This window comes from Heptranchias perlo, chromosome 9, assembly GCF_035084215.1.
Source record: "Heptranchias perlo isolate sHepPer1 chromosome 9, sHepPer1.hap1, whole genome shotgun sequence".
NCBI classification, from domain to species: domain Eukaryota; kingdom Metazoa; phylum Chordata; class Chondrichthyes; order Hexanchiformes; family Hexanchidae; genus Heptranchias; species Heptranchias perlo.
In genome coordinates, this window is record NC_090333.1 from 446,650 (window position 1) to 465,076 (window position 18,427).

The 18,427-nt window shown below is 50.2% G+C and overlaps 1 protein-coding gene across 2 annotated transcripts in view; it reads right to left on the minus strand.

Moving 5' to 3' along the window:
• Nucleotides 1–18,427, minus strand: part of tnni3k (TNNI3 interacting kinase) — a 77,379-nt gene that overhangs the window by 19,165 nt on the left and 39,787 nt on the right. For both annotated transcript variants that reach the window (XM_067989779.1, XM_067989780.1), the window contains exon 21: nt 14,425–14,534. In XM_067989779.1, the coding sequence (XP_067845880.1) occupies nt 14,425–14,534 (110 nt within the window). The remainder of the gene's footprint in view (nt 1–14,424; nt 14,535–18,427) is intronic.

Sequence of the window (18,427 nt, forward strand, 5' to 3'; positions counted from 1 at the left end):
GCCCCTGGGCCCTCTCCGCCACCCACAGGGCATTGGCCTCCTTCTGTGCTGCATCATCATGAACTTAATGGCCCATTGAATTCAAACTAAAGTGTTAAAGTCACACTGCACAAGGACTTTTGAAATCTCTTGATCTGTAATGCACTCGTATGTATTGTTGCAGCTGTTCCCCTAACCACAAGGGCCTTGCTACTTACTGATGGGACAATTCCTTCCGTAGACAAACCTAGTTTGGATAGCCTGTCCTTCTTGACCTTGTTGAAGCTAAGCAACAATGGAATTGTGGACATCAAGGAGGATGCTTTTCACGGGCTTTCAGATCTCAGGATCCTGTTGCTGGATCAGAATCAAATAACAGACGAGGCCATCACAGAATCGACTTTTACTGGGCTTTCGAACTTAGAGATACTTCAACTGGGTAACAATGCCATTAGCCAAATCAACGGGACCTGGTTCAGGAACATGGTCAGTCTCGGTTCGCTAGACTTGGGCAGGAATCAGATCACTAAACTGGAGGCAGATATCTTCTCAGTCTCCAGCCTTCAGAACCTCCAGATCTTGGACCTCTCCCATAATTCCATCGATTACGTCCATAGGGATGCCTTTCGAGGACTGAGGGGTCTGAGGCGCCTGGACCTCTCGGGGAACAGTCTGTCGGGAATGGCCGACTCCTTCTCGTACTTATCGAAGCTCTCGGTGCTAAACCTTGACCTCAATCGCTGGAACTGCACCTGCCGACTCAAGGAGCTCGCGGTCTTTTTGCGAAACTTCATTAAAAGTCCGGACAGGACCTTAACAAACAGCAGAGATCTGGTCTGCGAGGCAGCCGAGACCTTGAAGGTACAGACCGTGTTACAGCTCGCAGACAGCAACTGTGTGACTCCATCACAAAACGCCCCGATTATACTGACGAGCGGGAGTTACAGACGTTATGTGCGGGATGTTATTTTAGCAGCGATATTCTGCTTTGCAGGTAAAGCACAATCATAGAATCATAGACAGGTTACAGCACAGAAGGAGGCCATTCGGCCCATTGAGCCCGTGCCGGCTCTTTGTAAGAGCAATCCAGTTAGTCCCACTCCCCTGTAGACCTGAAAATTTTTTCCCTTCGAGTATTTATCCAATTCCTTTTTGAAAGTCATGATTGAATCCGCTTCCACCGCCCTTTCAGGCAGCGCATTCCAGATCATAACAACTAGCTGCGTAAAAAAGTTTTTCCTCATGTCACCTTTGGATCTTTTGCCAATCACCTTAAATCTGTGTCCTCTGGTTCTCCACCCTTCCGCCAATGGGAACAGTTTCTCTTTATTTATTTTATCTGGACCCTTCATGATTTTGAACACCTCTATCAAATCTCCTCTCAACCTTCTCTGCTCTATGGAGAACAACCCCAGCTTCTCCAGTCTATCCACGTAACTGAAGTCCCTCATTCCTGGAATCATTCTAGTAAATCTTTTCCGCACCCTCTCTAAGGCCTTCACATCTTCCCTAAAGTGCGGTGCCCAGAATTGGACACAATACTCCAGCTGTGGCCGAACCAGTGTTTTATAAACTTTCAACATAACTTCCTTGCTTTTGTACTCTATGCCACTATTTATAAAGCCCAGGATCCTGTATGCTTTTTTATCTGCTTTCTCAACCTGTCCTGCCACCTTCAAAGATTTATGCACCTATACCCCCAGGTCTCTCTGTTCCTGCACCCCTTTAAGAATTGTACCATTCTTCTCATTCTTCCTGCCAAAATGTATCACTTTGCACATCTCTGCGTTAAATTTCATCTGCCATGTGTCCGCCCATTCCACCGGCTTGTCTATGTACTCTTAAAGTCTATTAGTATCCTCTTCACTGTTCACTCCATAATCTATATCTCTCTACAAAGAAATATCTAAAGAAAGACTTGGATTTATATTGCAACCTCAGGACGTCCCAAAGCACTTTACAAGCCAATGAAGTACTTTTTGAAGTGTAGTCACTGTTGTAATGGAGAAAACGCAGCAGCCAATTTGCGCACAGCAAGATCCCACAAACAGTGACGTGATAATGAACAGATCATCTGCTTTTTAGTGACTTTGGTTGAGGGATCACTATTGACCCAGGACACTGGGGAGAACTCCCCTGCTCTTCTTTACAATAGTGGCCGTGGGATTTTTTATGTCCACCTGAGAGGGCAGACGGGGTCTCGCTTTGACGTCTCATCCGAAAGATGGATCCAGCACACAATTTATCACATCTCAGCTGTCACACTTTTCCATATGTAAATTTTGCATCACACTTATACATGATTGTTCTACAAATATAAAATTTGAGCCAAAGTGACAACTGGAGAGGAGGCGGGAGGTCATGTGATGACACCTCCAAGAATATGTCCAATCAGAGTTGGCAACATGATGTGCACCAGGAAGGACAAGAGGACAGATAAACGTCCAATGAGAAACTGGATCGTAACACTCTAAGTCCTTTAAAACAAAATTTCCCATTTCCTGGTGAAGATGGTAGGCAGATAGGTGGCGGGCATTCGATGGAGCGAGGGTGCATGGGTGGCGATAGGCCCAGGCTCTGTGAAGGGAGCGTGAATGTGGGGGATGTGCAGGCTGCAACAGCTCTGGGTGGACAACTGGCAATTGCTCGAGTGGGGAATGGCCCACAGGGACCATCGGCCCAGGAGTGAGGAAGCCAAGGAATTGTGGAGGTAACAGCAGATCAGCATAATAACAGTGTCAGCTCTGGCTCAGTGGACAGCACTCTTGCCTCTGAGTCAGAAGGTCATAGGTTCAAGTCCTACTCCAGAGACTTGAGCACAAAATCCAGGCTGACACTCGGAGTGCTGCACTGTTGGAGGTGCTGTCTTTTGGATGAGATGTTAAACCAAGGCCCTGTCTGCCCTCTCAGGTGGACATAAAAGATCCCACTGTCACTATTTTGAAGAAGAGCAGGGGAGTTCTCACCGTTGTCCTGGCTAACATTTACCCCTCAACCAACACCACAAAAAAAGATTATCTGGTCATTATCACATTGCTGTTTGTGGGATCTTGCTGTGCACAAATTGGCTGCTGTGTTTTCTCCATTACAACAACAACTACACTTCAAAAGTACTTCATTGACTGTAAAGCGCTTTGGGACATTCTGAGGTCGTGAAAGGTGTTTATAAATGCAAGTCTTTCTTTCTTTAATTAAAAGAACTGAAATTAAATTGAAACTTCCAATCCCACCTCCTTCTCTGTCTGCCCCTGAAAAAAATTCTCCACCAAGTCACTTACAACGGCACTTTCAAAGCTTCCCAACTGTCTTTGGCCCTCAATTCGTCACAATATTTCTGCAGCTACCGATCTGCTCAATCATTTCCTCAACTTCACCTTTGATGCCCTTGTCCCCGGTATAACCCTTGTTCTCTCCCACCCTGGTCATTCTCCCTGGTATGGCCCTCATCTCCACTCCCTAAAGTCCAAGGGGCGCAGATTTGAATGTTTACGGCGGACAACTGGTTTAGCCATTCATCGCCAGAGCTGGCTGGACCACATAAAGCACTATCGGGTCCGGCTGTCCTCTGCCAAAACTGCTCACTATTCCAGGATCATCCTGGAATGCAAAGATAACCGCCGGCTTCACTACAAACCATCTTCTTAAACCCCTCATCCCTGCCTCCTCCACCCTCGCCTCCAACAACAAGTACGAGGATCTCATGGACTTCTTTGTGACCAAGATTGAGACCAGCCGTTCAGCCTCCTCTGCCACTTCCCTCCCTTTCCCTAGCCCACCAAGCCAAACTTCCCCTAAAGTTCCCCCCTGCCCGAGCCCTAAACTCACATCTTTCTCTAGTTTCTCTCCTATCACCTCTCATCTCTCCGAGCTCATCTTGACCGTGAGACCCACCTCCTGCTCCCTCGACCCTGTTCCCACCAAACTGCTGACCACCCAACTTCTCTTCCTGGCCCCCATGTTAGCTGATATTGTCAACAGTTCCCTCTCCTCAGGTGCTGTCCCTCTCCCCTTCAAATCTACTGTCACCACACCCACCCCCCTCAAAAAACCCACCCTTGACCCCTCTGTCCTTGCAAACTACCGTCCCATCTCCAACCCCCCTTTCCTCTCCAAAGCCCTTGAACGTGTTGTCGCCTCCCAAATCCTGCCCGTCTTTCCTGCAACTCCATGTTTGAATTCCAATCAGGTTTTCACCTCTGCCACAGAACTGAAAAGGCCCTAATCAAAGTCACAAAGTCCTATGTGACTGTGACTGTAGTGCGTTATCCCTCCTCATCCTTCTCGACCTGTCTGCAGCCTTTGACACGGTTGACCACACCATCCTCCTCCATCGCCTCTCCTCCGTTGTTCAGCTGGGTGGGACTGCGCTCGCCTGGTTCCATTCTTATCTATCCAGTCATAGCCAGAGAATAACAATTGGCTTCTCTTTCCGCTCCCGCACCATTACCTCCGGAGTCCCCCAAGGATCTATCCTTGGCCCCCTCCCTATTTCTCATCTACATGCTGCCCCTCGGCGACATCATCCGTAAACACAACCTCAGGTTCCACAAGTACGTTGACAACACCCAGCTCTACCTCACCCCCACCTCTCTCATCCCCTCCACTCTCTCTGATTTGTCACATCGCTTGTCAAATACCCAGTCCTGGATAAGCCGCAATTTCCTCCAATTAAAAATTGGGAAGACCGAAGTCGTTGTCTTCGGTCCTCGCCTCAAACTCCGTTCCCGATCCACCAATTCGAACCCTCTCCCTGGCCACTGTCTGAGGCTGAACCAGACTGTTTGCAACTTGGCCTTCTATCTGAACTGAGCTTCCAACCCCATATCCTACCCGTCAGCAAAACCGCCTACTTCCATCTCAGAGACGTCGTCCATCTCCGCCCCTGCCTCAGCCCATCTGCTGCTGAAACCCCTTTGTTACATCCAGACTCTACTATTCCAATGCTCTCCTGGCCGGCCTCCCACCTTCCACAGGCTTTGAGCTCATCGGAAACTCTGCTGCCTGTATCCTAACTCGCATCAAGTCCCACTCATAGCAACAGGAGGAGGCCATTCAGCCCCTCGAGCCTTTTCCACCATTCAATTAGATCATGGCTGATCTGTATCTCAAACCCATTTACCCGCCCTGGTTCCATAACCATTAATATCCTTGCCTGACAAAAATCCATCAATCTCAGTTTTGAAATTTTCAATTGACCTCCAGCCTCAACAGCTTTTTGAGGGAAGAGAGAGTTCCAGATTTCCATTGGAAGTGTAAAGAAATGCTTCCTGACATCACCCTTGAACGGCCGAGATCTAATTTTAAGGTTTTGCCCCCTTGTTCTGGACTCCCCCCACCAGAGGAAATAGTTTCTCTCCGTCTACCCGATCAACTCCTTTAATCATCTTTAACACCTCAGTTAGATCACCCCTTAATCGTCTATACCCAAGGAAATACTAGTCTATGCAACCTGTCCTCATAATTTAACCCTTTTAGCCCCGATATTAATCTGGTGAATCTGTGCTGCTCCCCCTCCTTCATTAATATATATCCTTCCTGAGGTGCGGTGCCCAGAACTGAACCCAGTCTCCAGATGTGGTCTGACCAGAGCTCTGCACAGCTGGAACATCACTTCCTCCCCTTTGTATTCCAGTCCCTTTGAGATAAAGGCCAAGATTCCATTAGCCTTTTTAATTATTTTTTGTACCTGTCCACTGGCGTTTAGTGATTTCTGTACTTGGACCCCTAAATCTCTCTGCTCCTCCACAGTTCCCGGCTTCTCACCATTTAGAAAATACTCTGATCGATCTTTCTTAGGTCCAAAGTGAACGACCTCACATTTCCCCACATTGAACTCCATCTGCCCCAGTTTTGCCCACTCACTGTATCGATCAATGTCCCTTTGCAACTTTCTCCTCCCATCTACACTATTTATGGTGTCACCTAACTTAGTGTCGTCATCAAACTTGTTGACATCACTAGTCACATCCTGCTAATTTGAGTCCATACCTATTATCCCCACTCTCTGTCTCCTGCCTCCGAACCAATTCCCTACCCATGTCAATAAGTTGCCTTCAATTCCATGTGGTTTCGTTTTTGCTAACAGTCTCTTGTGTTAAGAACATAAGAAATAGGAGCAGGAGTAGGCCATACAGCCCCTCAAGGCTTCTCCGCCATTCAATAAGATCATGGCTGATCTTCAACCTCAACTCCACTTTCCTGCCCAATCCCCATTTCCCTTGAGTTCAAAAATCTGTTGATCTCAGTCTTGAATATACTCAACGACTGAGCATTCAGAGCCCTCTGGAGTAGAGAATTCCAAAGAGTGAAGAAATTTCTCCTCATCTCAGTCCTAAATGTCCGACCCCTGATCCCGAGACTATGCCCCCTAGTTCTAGACTCTCCAGCCATAGGAAACAGACTCTCAGCATCTCCCCTGTCAAGCTCTCTCAGAATCTTATATATTTCAATGGGATCACCTCTCATTCTTCTAAACTCCAGAGAGTATAGGCCCATTCTACTCAACCTCTCCTCATAGGACAACCCTCTCATCCCAGGAATGACCCATCACCCCTGTGCTCGCTGACCTACATTGGCTCCCAGTCCATCAACACCTCAATTTTAAAATTCTCATTCTCGTGTTCAAATCCCTCCATGGCCTCGCCCCTCCCTATCTCTGTAACCTCCTCCAGCCCTACAACCCTCCGAGATCTCTGCGTTCCTCCAACTCTGGCCTCTTGCCTCCACTGCCTTCGCCCCGACATTGGTGGCCGTGCCTTCGACAGTCTAGGCCCTAAGCTCTGGAATTCCCTCCCTAAACCTCTCCGCCTCTCCCTCTCCTCCTTTACGATGTTCCTTTAAACTGATCCAGTTCTAGTTGGCCCAGAATTATTTACTTTTCCTGCCGCTCTGCGCCGTACATCCGGTCTCTTTGAATGTTATATTCTGTATAAGATCCTTGTAATCTAATATTGCGACCTATTGCAGGGGCAGTGGGGCTCACTGTGGCTGTCGTAACTCTTCTTCACAACAAACGCCCTCAGCGAATGGAGCAGAGAGAGAAAAACTGTCAACTGTCCGGGGCTGGTCCCAATCGCGAAAGAGACAGCATTCCTGAGAGGGTCCCTCGCTGTCACTTTACTCACCACAGTGAGGTAGAGGCCACGTCCGCAGCGAGCTCTGTGAATCGTCCCACGCTCTCCCCGCAGGGCGCTGTTAGTCCGAAGTCTGGGGCAAGCAACAAGCAAAGGCTTGACGCACGATCCGCGGGCCTCTTAAGTCAAGCGAAGGACGAGGCCGCGGAGAACGATTACTTTGCGTGCGACCGCTGCAGGTTGGTGCACACTTTCAGAACGCCCGCCGACGATGAGACCAGGAGGCTGGCGGGTAAATTCTCTGCTGGGACAACAGAAACGAGAGAGGACGAAGGTGGGATGAGCTGGGGCACGAAGGGGAAGTTACCTCAGCAAGTGAAAGCATCCGCTGAGGGTGAGACGTCGCACAATGGAAAGAGGGTTTTTATAATTCAATCTATAAAATATTTTCAAAAATACAGAATATCAGCTTCGATTTGGTCATTTGCGTTAAACATAGGAATATTCAGTCCCTTGAGCCTGTTCTGCCGTTCAATTGGATCATGGCTGGTCTGCATCTCAACTCCATCTCTCCGCCTTGGTTCTGTGCCCTTTAACACCCTTACCTAACAAAAATCTATCAATCTCAGTTTTGAAATTTCCAATTGACCCCCCAGTCTCAACAGCCTTTTGGGGGAGAGAGTGTTCCAGATTTCCACTCCCCTTTGTGTGAAGAAATGCTTCCTGACATCACCCCTGAACGGCCGAGCTCTAATTTTAAGGTTCTGCCCCCTTGTTCTGGACTCCCCCCACCAGAGGAAATAGTTTCTCTCTATCTAACTTGTCAACTCCTTAAATCATCTTAAACACCTCATTTAGATCACCCCTTAATCTTCTATATACAAGGGAATACAAGCTTAGTTTATGTAACATGGCCTCATAATTTAACCCTTTAATCCCCGGTATCATTCTGGTGAATCTGTGCTGCACCCCCTCCAGGGCCAATATATCCTTCCTGAGGTGCGGTGCCCAGAACTGAACCCAGTCTCCAGATGTGGTCTGACCAGAGCTCTGTACAGCTGGAACATCACTTCCTCCCCTTTGTATTCCAGCCCTCTTGAGGTACAGGCGAACATTTCATTTGTCTTTTTAATTATTTTTTGTACCTGTCCACTGGCGTTTAGTGATTTCTGTTCTTGGTCCCCTAAATCTCTCGGCTCCTCCACAGTTCTGAGCTGCTCACCATTTGAAGTAATTAAACTAGTAACACCAAAAATGATCTAGACTTTGAAGGTATATTTCGACAAGGGCCAGGAAATTGGTCCACGCCCGACTTTGACACAGGAACCCGGTGACAAACGCGATCCACCACCTGCCGAGACCCACCAGCCAGAGGACCGGGTGAAAGTGGCGTCATCGGGAAGTGAGCGGCCTGATGCGGTGGTGGGCAGGGGGGGGGGGGGACATCAGGATGGGGAGTGGGGGTGAGAGCGATGGCCAGCAGTGGAGCTAGCTCGAGTCCCAGAGGGAGGGGGATTTGCGCTCCTCCAATTCTGGCCTCTTGCGCATCCCCGATTTCCTTCGCCCCACCATTGGCGGCCGTGCCTTCAGCTGTCTAGGTCCTAAGCTCTGGAATTCCCCCCCAAACCTCTCCGCCTCTCCACCTCTCTCTCCTCCTTTAAGATGCTCCTTAAAACCCACCTCTTTGAACAAGCGTTTGGTCTCCTGTCCTAATATCTCCTTACGTGGTTCGGTGTCAAAGTTTTTGTCTTGCATTTTTATAGCACCTTTAACATAGTAAAACATCTTTATTTACGCTCAGGATTACGCTCCTGTGAAGCGCCTCGGGATGTTTTACTACGTTAAAGGTGCTATATAAACGTAAGTTGTTGTTGTTAGATGTCATCGATGAGATACAGGCCCAATTTAAACAAGAAATGAAACAGCAGGGCAGGATTGTTGAAACGTCTGCACACTCGGGTAATATTAACACTATTCCATCTCTCATTTTAACAGGTTCCGCAGAAGGTTCGCGAGCTACAAATGAACATTCTGGCAACCTTTACTGCCTGTCGAAAGAGCCCATGGGAATATATAATCCGGGGAAGGGGTATTTTAAATGGGTAGCAGAAGCAAAGGATGTCAGACGAGGACAGGCCATCGCACAACTTAAATCACAAAGTAGGCACTTCCGGGCTTCACCCCTCACCAACAAACGATCGAAGCTCGACACACTCGCTTTAGTGACAGAACCGTTTTACGATGCCGTCCGTCGACCTTTCCCACCAGGCAGAACTCGGAGCATTGAGCGGCTGCCAGGAGACAGCCTCACCGGTGACCATGGCAACCATCGCCAACTTGTTTGCCATGGCAACAGAGTTCCAACACAAAGGAACAGGATGATCAGAACAAAGCTGGAAGGTGAAAGAAATGCTAAACGTAAAGTGAACGCAGGGCCGCGCGGTGATATGTTGGCCTTTGCGGACGGGGCCAAGCACGAGCGATTTAGATTGGAGGAGCAGGGGTCAAACGTGAGGGACAGGGGCAGTCGCTTCATCGACCAAATCGAAATTCTCACAAAGGCTCGGGGAGGAGACGGAGCTGGGAAACCAAAGTCTGTCAGGTTCGATTTACCAGACTTGGCTGGCGAGCCCAACGCGGAATTAACGCGTTCTACTGAGGCAGGGTTGCAAACACGAGGAGAAGGAAGGGAGGCTCGTGCCAGCTTGGAGTCTCTGGAGAGCGGGGGAAGGTTCGGGGCAGAGGGAACGCCCTTGGTCAAACCGTGTACCTCTAGGAAGAGAAGCGATGGGAGCAGAAGAAGGAGATTGGACACGAAGGAGGCCTCGGTGCAAAGCAGAACCAGGAAGACCACGCAACACGGAACGTCAGTCAACATATTAATGGTGAAATTTATCTTGCACCCCACCAGACATGCAAAGGTCCACCCAGATGAAGTTACAAGTGTCAAGGGGCCATTAAGGAAGAAAGAAGAGGCCACCACAAAGAAGAAAGGATGGAAAGAGACCCATAAAAAGGGGAAGCCCACCAGAAAACCTCCCGTCAGTCAAAGCATTGCAACAACTGGGGGCCGACAACAAGCTCAAAGACTGAAGAGACCCAAGAAACGCCCATCAGAGTCATCCCAAAACGAGCCGTTCCGCCAATCCATTCCTGACAAGAGCGATGGAGTCAGAGGAGGCAATGGAGGTTTATGTACAATTCTAGAAACAGCTTCTGGAGTCTGGTCACCAATGTCCCCAACGCCGGTGATAGCCACTGAAAGCCGTGAATTGCCCCCATCCGTTAAAAGCCCTCTCAGTATTAGTACCACCGCACCAGCGGAATCTGCCCCGTCAGTGGGACCTAATGCAACACGAAACAAAATGCCCAGCCATACAGCCGCTCTCATGGTTGCAACACACAAGGCTGCACCGCCGCTAGCGTCTCCTACAGATGCTCCTCTCCAATGTCCTCCCGTACCGAGGACCTCGGCAGATGACCACGAAGCCAAAGAGAAGGTGGTAGAGCTGAAGCCTTCCGCCGTCGACCCCTCCCAACCAGAGGGGGTCACAGCAAGTGGTGACAGCAAAGCGGTGAAGGTCCCAGGCCATCCGCGTTTGGGGCAAGCCTCTGGCGTGATGCCACCCGATGAACAAGAGGCGGGGGACATACCCGCGGGATGTGACAAACCAAACCAAGAACGTCAGAGAGAAGGGGACAGGCAGCCAGCTCCCGGTGGACGGAGAGATGACGAAGGGCAAACAATCAAAGAGCAGAGCGAGGACCGAGGTTCAATTAGCAAAGCGGAAATGAAAGAGAGTGAGGCAAACAGTAAGGTGAGACATACTGAGGGCAAAGGTCCACCATCAACATCAGCAGCTGCAGAGGCCTCAGCGTCTGACAACGATCGGGAAACAGGTCCAGGACACGCCTCTCAACCCGTTGGTGCGTTCTCAGATGAGGCTGCGCCACGCGGTGCGAACGGGACGCACGGGAGGAGGGAGGAGGGAGCGGCCAAGCCAGCGGATGAAATAAGTCACCGGCCGCGGTCCACAGAGCAGCGGCTCTCACTGCTCCCGGCTTCCTCCGCGGGAACCGCGCCCGGAAACCAAGGCCAGGTCGATGGCGAGAGCGTCACGTCCGAGCGTCCGAACCGGAATGGTCGTCGCGCCAATTCCCCCTCTTGCTGCACACCCCCGCGGAGACCCGGCGCCAGTGAGGAGCCCGACTCGAACATAATTATCCTCACCTACCAGAAGCCCGGTGAGGGGATGGTGACGGGGGAGCCTCGACCAGCTGACTGCTCGCTGCTGCCCATACACAGCCTGGGCATGTGGGACAGGGTGGGGGATGAGAGCAATCAGAGAAGGAAGATCAGATTGGTCATTCCCGAGCAACCAAGCAGCGAGTCCAAGAACGCCGACAATCGGAAGATTAGATAATTGGCCGGATATATTCAAAAAAAAACACAAAGAGGTTGATCAAGAAAGGAAACACACAGTAAAAGGACAACAAGGTCTGGCTCTGTACACACGACCCGCCCAAACCTGGCTATCCCAGTTATGTTGCAAGGCCACTGGGACAGCTCTCCAAATGTGTTTCATTGCACATATATTCAGTGTTTTATACAGGCAGCATGGTATCAATGCCCAGTCAGCCACTCTCGCCATCTGACTCAGAAGGTTTGTGGGTTCAAGTCCCACTCCAGAGACTTGAGCACAAATATCCAGGCCGACACTCCCCAGTGCAGTACTGAGGGAGTGCTGCACTGTCGGAGGGGCAGTGCAGAGGGCGCACTGTGCTGTCAGAAGTGCCTGTTTTTCGGATGAGACGTTAAACCGAGGCCCCGCCTGCTCTCTCTCAGGTGGACGTAATAGATCCCACACACTATTTTGAAGACGAGCAGGGGAGTTCTCCCTGGTGTCCTGGCGAATATTTATTCCACAACCAACATCGCTAAAAAAACCAGATTAACTGCTCATATATCTCAATGCTGTTTGTGGGACCTGGCTGTGCGCAAATTGGCAGAACACTTTTGTTTTTATTAATGTGTAGCAACAGAACCAGCATGCTAGCAAATCAACAAATTTGGAAGAAACATATAGATTACGGGTTGATTGAGACACTGTACCCCTGGTACATGCCCGGCCTCAGAAAGAAGTCTGATGATCTTTTGGACACTGTTATCTCCCTTTGTGGACCCCATGATGGTCCTCAGATCCCCGACTGAAAATTACACACCGCACAAAAACAAAGGGCCTGATCTCGCTGGAGTGGGACCTCTCAGGACGTGCCCAATTAGTGAGACTTTTTCCTGCACCCTTCAGCTCGAAATATATTTTGCGCCGTAACTTGCCGGAAGTGCGAGCTGATAACGGGGCATCTTGGGACCTTAGGTGACTGGCGGGACAAACAGAGTATCACCTTAACCCATGAGATTTAAGGATTGAGAAAGAAACAGAGGAAGGACGGAGAAGGAAGTAGGGTGAATTAGAGTCAAATCAGGTGCAGAAAGAGAAATAAAGAGAGGGGAAGAAATGATTAAGAGAGCGAGAAAAAAGAGACAGAAAGGAAAAGAAACATTTAAAATTTGACATTTTAAAAAATCTCCAACAACAATTTACCACCTGCAGGAATGAGACTGAAGATTTTTAATTTGCTCCCTTTCTGGGCCAGAGGGACTGATTAGCATTGCATTAGCAATAATCCACATTGTTAAAAAGGTACTTACGCTGTTAAGTTCCAGCCCTAGCTTTCTGCGGCGAGTTCAATCGGCAAATCCAGCAAGCTCTTAAAAATAACGGGGAGGCTGAGGGCGCGATGCTGTCTGTCCGAAGCAAACGGCGGAGCGGCGTAAATCGACCCGCAGGTTCTGGAGATTCACAACTCACGGCGTGTCTCTTCATCCCCTGAACTCGCCGGCCGATTTGCGCATTAATAACGGCGTCCGTCGTTAGCACGCCGTTATCTTTCCAGCAGGATTTGGCCCAACATATCTTTGAGGTTTTTACGCAGAATATCGTATAAAGCTGCATCTGCTCATTGTCACTTCATTAAATCCCAGCTTCAAGGGTATGAAAAGCTTCATAAAGAAACAATTACAGCAAAGCGCCAAACTTTATTTTTTTTAAATCATTTTCAGAAAAAGGAGAATTTCCATTTTTTTGATGACTTTACACTGAGAGCATCACGTGTGTATTTTTGTAAGTTTCCTTTGCCCTTTTTAAAATGAATACCCTCTCCATGCCCAGTTTATTTTAATAAAGTTTGTTAAATTACAAAGTCAACTTGCTTATGATTTTACAGAATCCCTGTCGAGGATCAGAATTGGTCGTTTTTCTTTAAAAACATAGGAACAGGAAGCGGCCATTCAGCCCCTCCAGCCTGTTCTGCCATTCAATTAGACCATGGCTGATCCGTACATAGGAACAGGAAGAGGCCATTCAGTGACACAAAACTCAGAAATGTAGTAAACAGTGAGGAGGATAGTCCAGATTTCAGGAGGACACAGACAAACTGGTGAAATGGGCAGACACATGGCAGATGAAATTTAATGCAGAGAAGTGTGAAGTGATTCATTTTGGTAGGAAGAATGAGGAGAGGCAAAATAAACTAAATGGTACAATTTTAAAAGGAATGCAGGAACAGAGAGGCCTGGGGTTTACGTTATCAAGTCTTTGAAGGTAGCAGGACAAGTTGAGAAGGCTGTTAAAAAAAAGCATACAGGATCCTGGGCTTTATAAATAGAGGCATAGAGTACAAAAGCAAGGAAGTTATGTCAAACATTTATAAAACTCTGGTTAGGCCTCAACTGGAGTATTGTGTCCAATTCTGGGCACCGCACTTTAGGAAGGATGTCAAGGCCTTAGAGAGGGTGCAGAGGAGATTTACTGGAATGGTACCAGGGATGAGGGGCTTCAGTTATGTGGAGAGACTGGAGAAGCTGGGATTGTTCTCCTTAGAGCAGAGAAGGATAAATTGAGATTTAATAGAGGTGTTCAAAATCATGAAGAGTTTTGATAGAGCAAATAAGGAGAAACTGTTTCCACTGGCAGGAGGGTCGGTAAACCAGAGGGCACAGATTTAAGGTGATCAGCAAAAGAACCAGAGGGGAGATGAGGAAAAACTGTTTACGCAGCGAGTTGTTATGATCTGGAATGCACTGCCTAAAACTTTCAAAAAGGAATTGGATAAATACTTGAAGGGGAAAAAATTGCAGGTCCATGGAGAATGAGTAGGATAGTGGGACTAATTGGATAGCTGTTTCAAAGAGCTGGCACAAGCATGAAGGGCCGAATGGCCTCCTTCCATGCTGTATGATTCTATAATCATCGTACTAAGCAACAGACTGTACCAATAGACAGATTGACCTCTTGTTTGGATCACTCACCTGGGGACATGCATTCCATCCCCTCATTAGTAGAGATGAGATGGGTTTGGGGATGGAGTACCCGATTGGAGGTCGGACATGGTGATACGCCATATCTGCAGCAGCAGCAGCTGAACAAACCACAGGGATATGTGGATGAATTAAAACGCTGAGCTAACGTTCTAAGAAATGTATAATTAGGCAATTTAATACAAAAGAAAGAACAAAAGTTCATGACCTCAGGACGGCCCAAACGCTTTACAGCCAATGAAGTACTTTTGAAGAGTAGTCACTGTTGTAATGTAGGGATTTGCGCACAGCAAGATCCTATTGACAGCAACGTGACGATGGCCAGATAACCTGTATTGGTCATGTTGGTTGAGGGCTAAATATTGGCCAGGACACCGGGGAGAACTCCCCTGCTCTTATTTGAAATAGTGCCATGGGATCTTTTACATCCACCAGAGAGGGCAGATGGGGCCTCGGTTTAATGTCTCATCTGAAAGACGGATATATTCAAATTATTCAAGCAGATGCCGTTCCTACCTAACCATTTCATCTCATTCGCACACCTAGCTGCTAGTCAGCCTCGGCTCAGTGGGCAGCACTCTCGCCTCTGAGTTAGGAGGACGTGGGCTCAAGTCCCACTCCAGAGACTTGAACACAGAATCTAGGCCGACACTCCCAGTGCAGTACTGAGGGAACGCTGCACCGTCGGTAGATGCCGGCTTTCAAATGAGACGTTAAACGTCTGCCCTCTCAGGTGGACGTAAAAGATCCCAGATGGCAGAATGTGAAGAGCAGGGGAGTTCTCCCAATACTGTGGCCAACATTTATCCCTCACACCAACAGCACTAAAACAGATGACCTGCTCATCCACCTCAGTGCTGTCTGTTGTGACTACAAAGGTAATTCATCAGCTGTGAAGTACTTTGGGGCATCCTAAGGAAATGAGAAGCACTGTATGAACATAACTGCAGTATTTGCATATTTTTTAATTCATTCTGGGGATGTGGGCGTCGCTGGCAAGGCCGGCATTTATTGCCCATCCCTAGTTGCCCTGAGAAGGTGGTGCTGGGCCTTCTTGAACCACTGGGAGCGGGTTTGATACAAACTGAGTGTCTCGCTCGGCCACTTCAGAGGGAGGTTAAGAGTCAACCACGTTGGTGTGGGACTGGAGTCACATATAGGCCCGGACCGGGTAAGGATGGCAGGTTTCCTTCCCTCAAGGACATTAATGAATCAGTTGGGATTTTTACGTCAATCCGACAGCTTCATGGACACTTTTGCTGAGACCAGATTTTTATTTCCTGATTTATTTTTTTAAACTGAATTGAAATTCTCAATCTGCCCTGGTGGGATTTGAACTCATGATCTACTGGATTATTAGCCCAGGCCTCTGGATTACGAGTCCATGGAACATAACCACTACCCGACCATACCCCTCTATTGCTGTTAGTGTATTTCATGCTTATTAAAATTCACAGATAGCAATCAGTTATGATCATTAGTTCTGCCGCCGTCGGGAAATATTGAAGTTTGAACTGTCCCAGCAACAGTAGTGTGTCGTTGTCTGGTTAGGTGTCAGTTGTGGCGCAGTGGGCAGCACTCTCGTCTCTGAGTCAGAAGGTTGTGGGTTCAAGTCCCACTCCACAGACTTGAGCACATAATCCAGGCTGACACTCCCAGTGCAGTACAGAGGGAGTGCAGCACTGTCGGAGGGTCAGCACTGAGGGAGTGCGGCACTGTCGGAGGGTCAGCACTGAGGGAGTGCGGCACTGTCGGAGGGTCAGCACTGAGGGAGTGCGGCACTGTCGGAGGGTCAGCACTGAGGGAGTGCGGCACTGTCGGAGGGTCAGTACAGAGGGAGTGCGGCACTGTCGGAGGGTCAGTACTGAGGGAGTGCGGCACTGTCGGAGGGTCAGTACAGAGGGAGTGCGGCACTGTCGGAGGGTCAGTACTGAGTGAGTGCTGCACTGTCGGAGGGTCAGTACTGAGGGAGTGCGGCACTGTCGGAGGGTCAGCACTGAGGGAGTGCGGCACTGTCGGAGGGTCAGCACTGAGGGAGTGCGGCACTGTCGGAGGGTCAGTACTGAGGGAGTGCTGCACTGTCGGAGGGTCAGTACTGAGGGAGTGCGGCACTGTCGGAGGGTCAGTACTGAGGGAGTGCTGCACTGTCGGAGGGTCAGTAGTGAGGGAGTGCGGCACTGTCGGAGGGTCAGTACTGAGGGAGTGCTGCACTGTCGGAGGGTCAGTACTGAGGGAGTGCTGCACTGTCTGAGGGTCAGCACTGAGGGAGTGCGGCACTGTCGGAGGGTCAGTAGTGAGGGAGTGCGGCACTGTCGGAGGGTCAGTACTGAGGGAGAGCTGCACTGTCGGAGGGTCAGTACTGAGGGAGTGCTGCACAGTCGGAGGGTCAGCACTGAGGGAGTGCGGCACAGTCGGAGGGTCAGTACTGAGGGAGAGCTGCACAGTCGGAGGGTCAGCACTGAGGGAGTGCGGCACAGTCGGGGGGTCAGCACTGAGGGAGTGCTGCACTGTCGGAGGGTCAGCACTGAGGGAGTGCGGCACAGTCGGGGGGTCAGCACTGAGGGAGTGCTGCACTGTCGGAGGGTCAGCACTGAGGGAGTGCGGCACAGTCGGGGGGTCAGTACTGAGGGAGTGCTGCACTGTCGGAGGGTCAGCACTGAGGGAGTGCGGCACAGTCGGGGGGTCAGTACTGAGGGAGTGCTGCACTGTCGGAGGGTCAGTACTGAGGGAGCGCTGCACTGTCGGGGGGTCAGTACTGAGGGAGTGCTGCACTGTCGGAGGGTCAGTACTGAGGGAGTGCTGCACTGTCGGGGGGTCAGCACTGAGGGAGTGCGGCACTGTCGGGGGGTCAGCACTGAGGGAGTGCGGCACAGTCGGGGGGTCAGCAATGAGGGAGTGCGGCACAGTCGGAGGGTCAGCACTGAGGGAGTGCGGCACAGTCGGGGGGTCAGCACTGAGGGAGTGCGGCACAGTCGGGGGGTCAGCACTGAGGGAGTGCGGCACTGTCGGGGGGTCAGCACTGAGGGAGTGCGGCACAGTCGGGGGGTCAGCACTGAGGGAGTGCTGCACTGTGTGAGGTACCATCTTTCAGGTGAGACTTTAAACCGACTTCCCGTCTGCCCTTTCAGGCGGATGTAAAAGATCTCACGGCCACTGTTTGAAGAAGAGCAGGGGAGTTCTCCCTGGCATCCCGACCAATATTTATCCCTCAACCCACATCACTAAATGAGATTATCTGGTCATTATCACATTGCTGTTTGTGGGATCTTGCTGTGCACAAATTGGCTGCTGCGTTTCCTATATTACAACAGTGACTACACTTAAAAAGCCTATCTTCCTTTCCTTCAACCTTTCTTCCCTCCCTTCGATCTCTCCCCGTCCTCCCTTCGATCTCTCCCCGTCCTCCCTTCGATCTCTCCCCGTCCTCCCTTCGATCTCTCCCCGTCCTCCCTTCGATCTCTCCCCGTCCTCCCTTCGATCTCTCCCCGTCCTCCCTTCGATCTCTCCCCGTCCTCCCTTCGATCTCTCCCCGTCCTCCCTTCGATCTCTCCCCGTCCTCCCTTCGATCTCTCCCCGTCCTCCCTCCGATCTCTCCCCGTCCTCCCTCCGATCTCTCCCCGTCCTCCCTTCGATCTCTCCCCGTCCTCCCTTCGATCTCTCCCCGTCCTCCCTTCGATCTCTCCCCGTCCTCCCTTCGATCTCTCCCCGTCCTCCCTTCGATCTCTCCCCGTCCTCCCTCCGATCTCTCCCCGTCCTCCCTCCGATCTCTCCCCGTCCTCCCTCCGATCTCTCCCCGTCCTCCCTTCGATCTCTCCCCGTCCTCCCTTCGATCTCTCCCCGTCCTCCCTTCGATCTCTCCCCGTCCTCCCTTCGATCTCTCCCCGTCCTCCCTTCGATCTCTCCCCGTCCTCCCTTCGATCTCTCCCCGTCCTCCCTTCGATCTCTCCCCGTCCTCCCTTCGATCTCTCCCCGTCCTCCCTCCGATCTCTCCCCG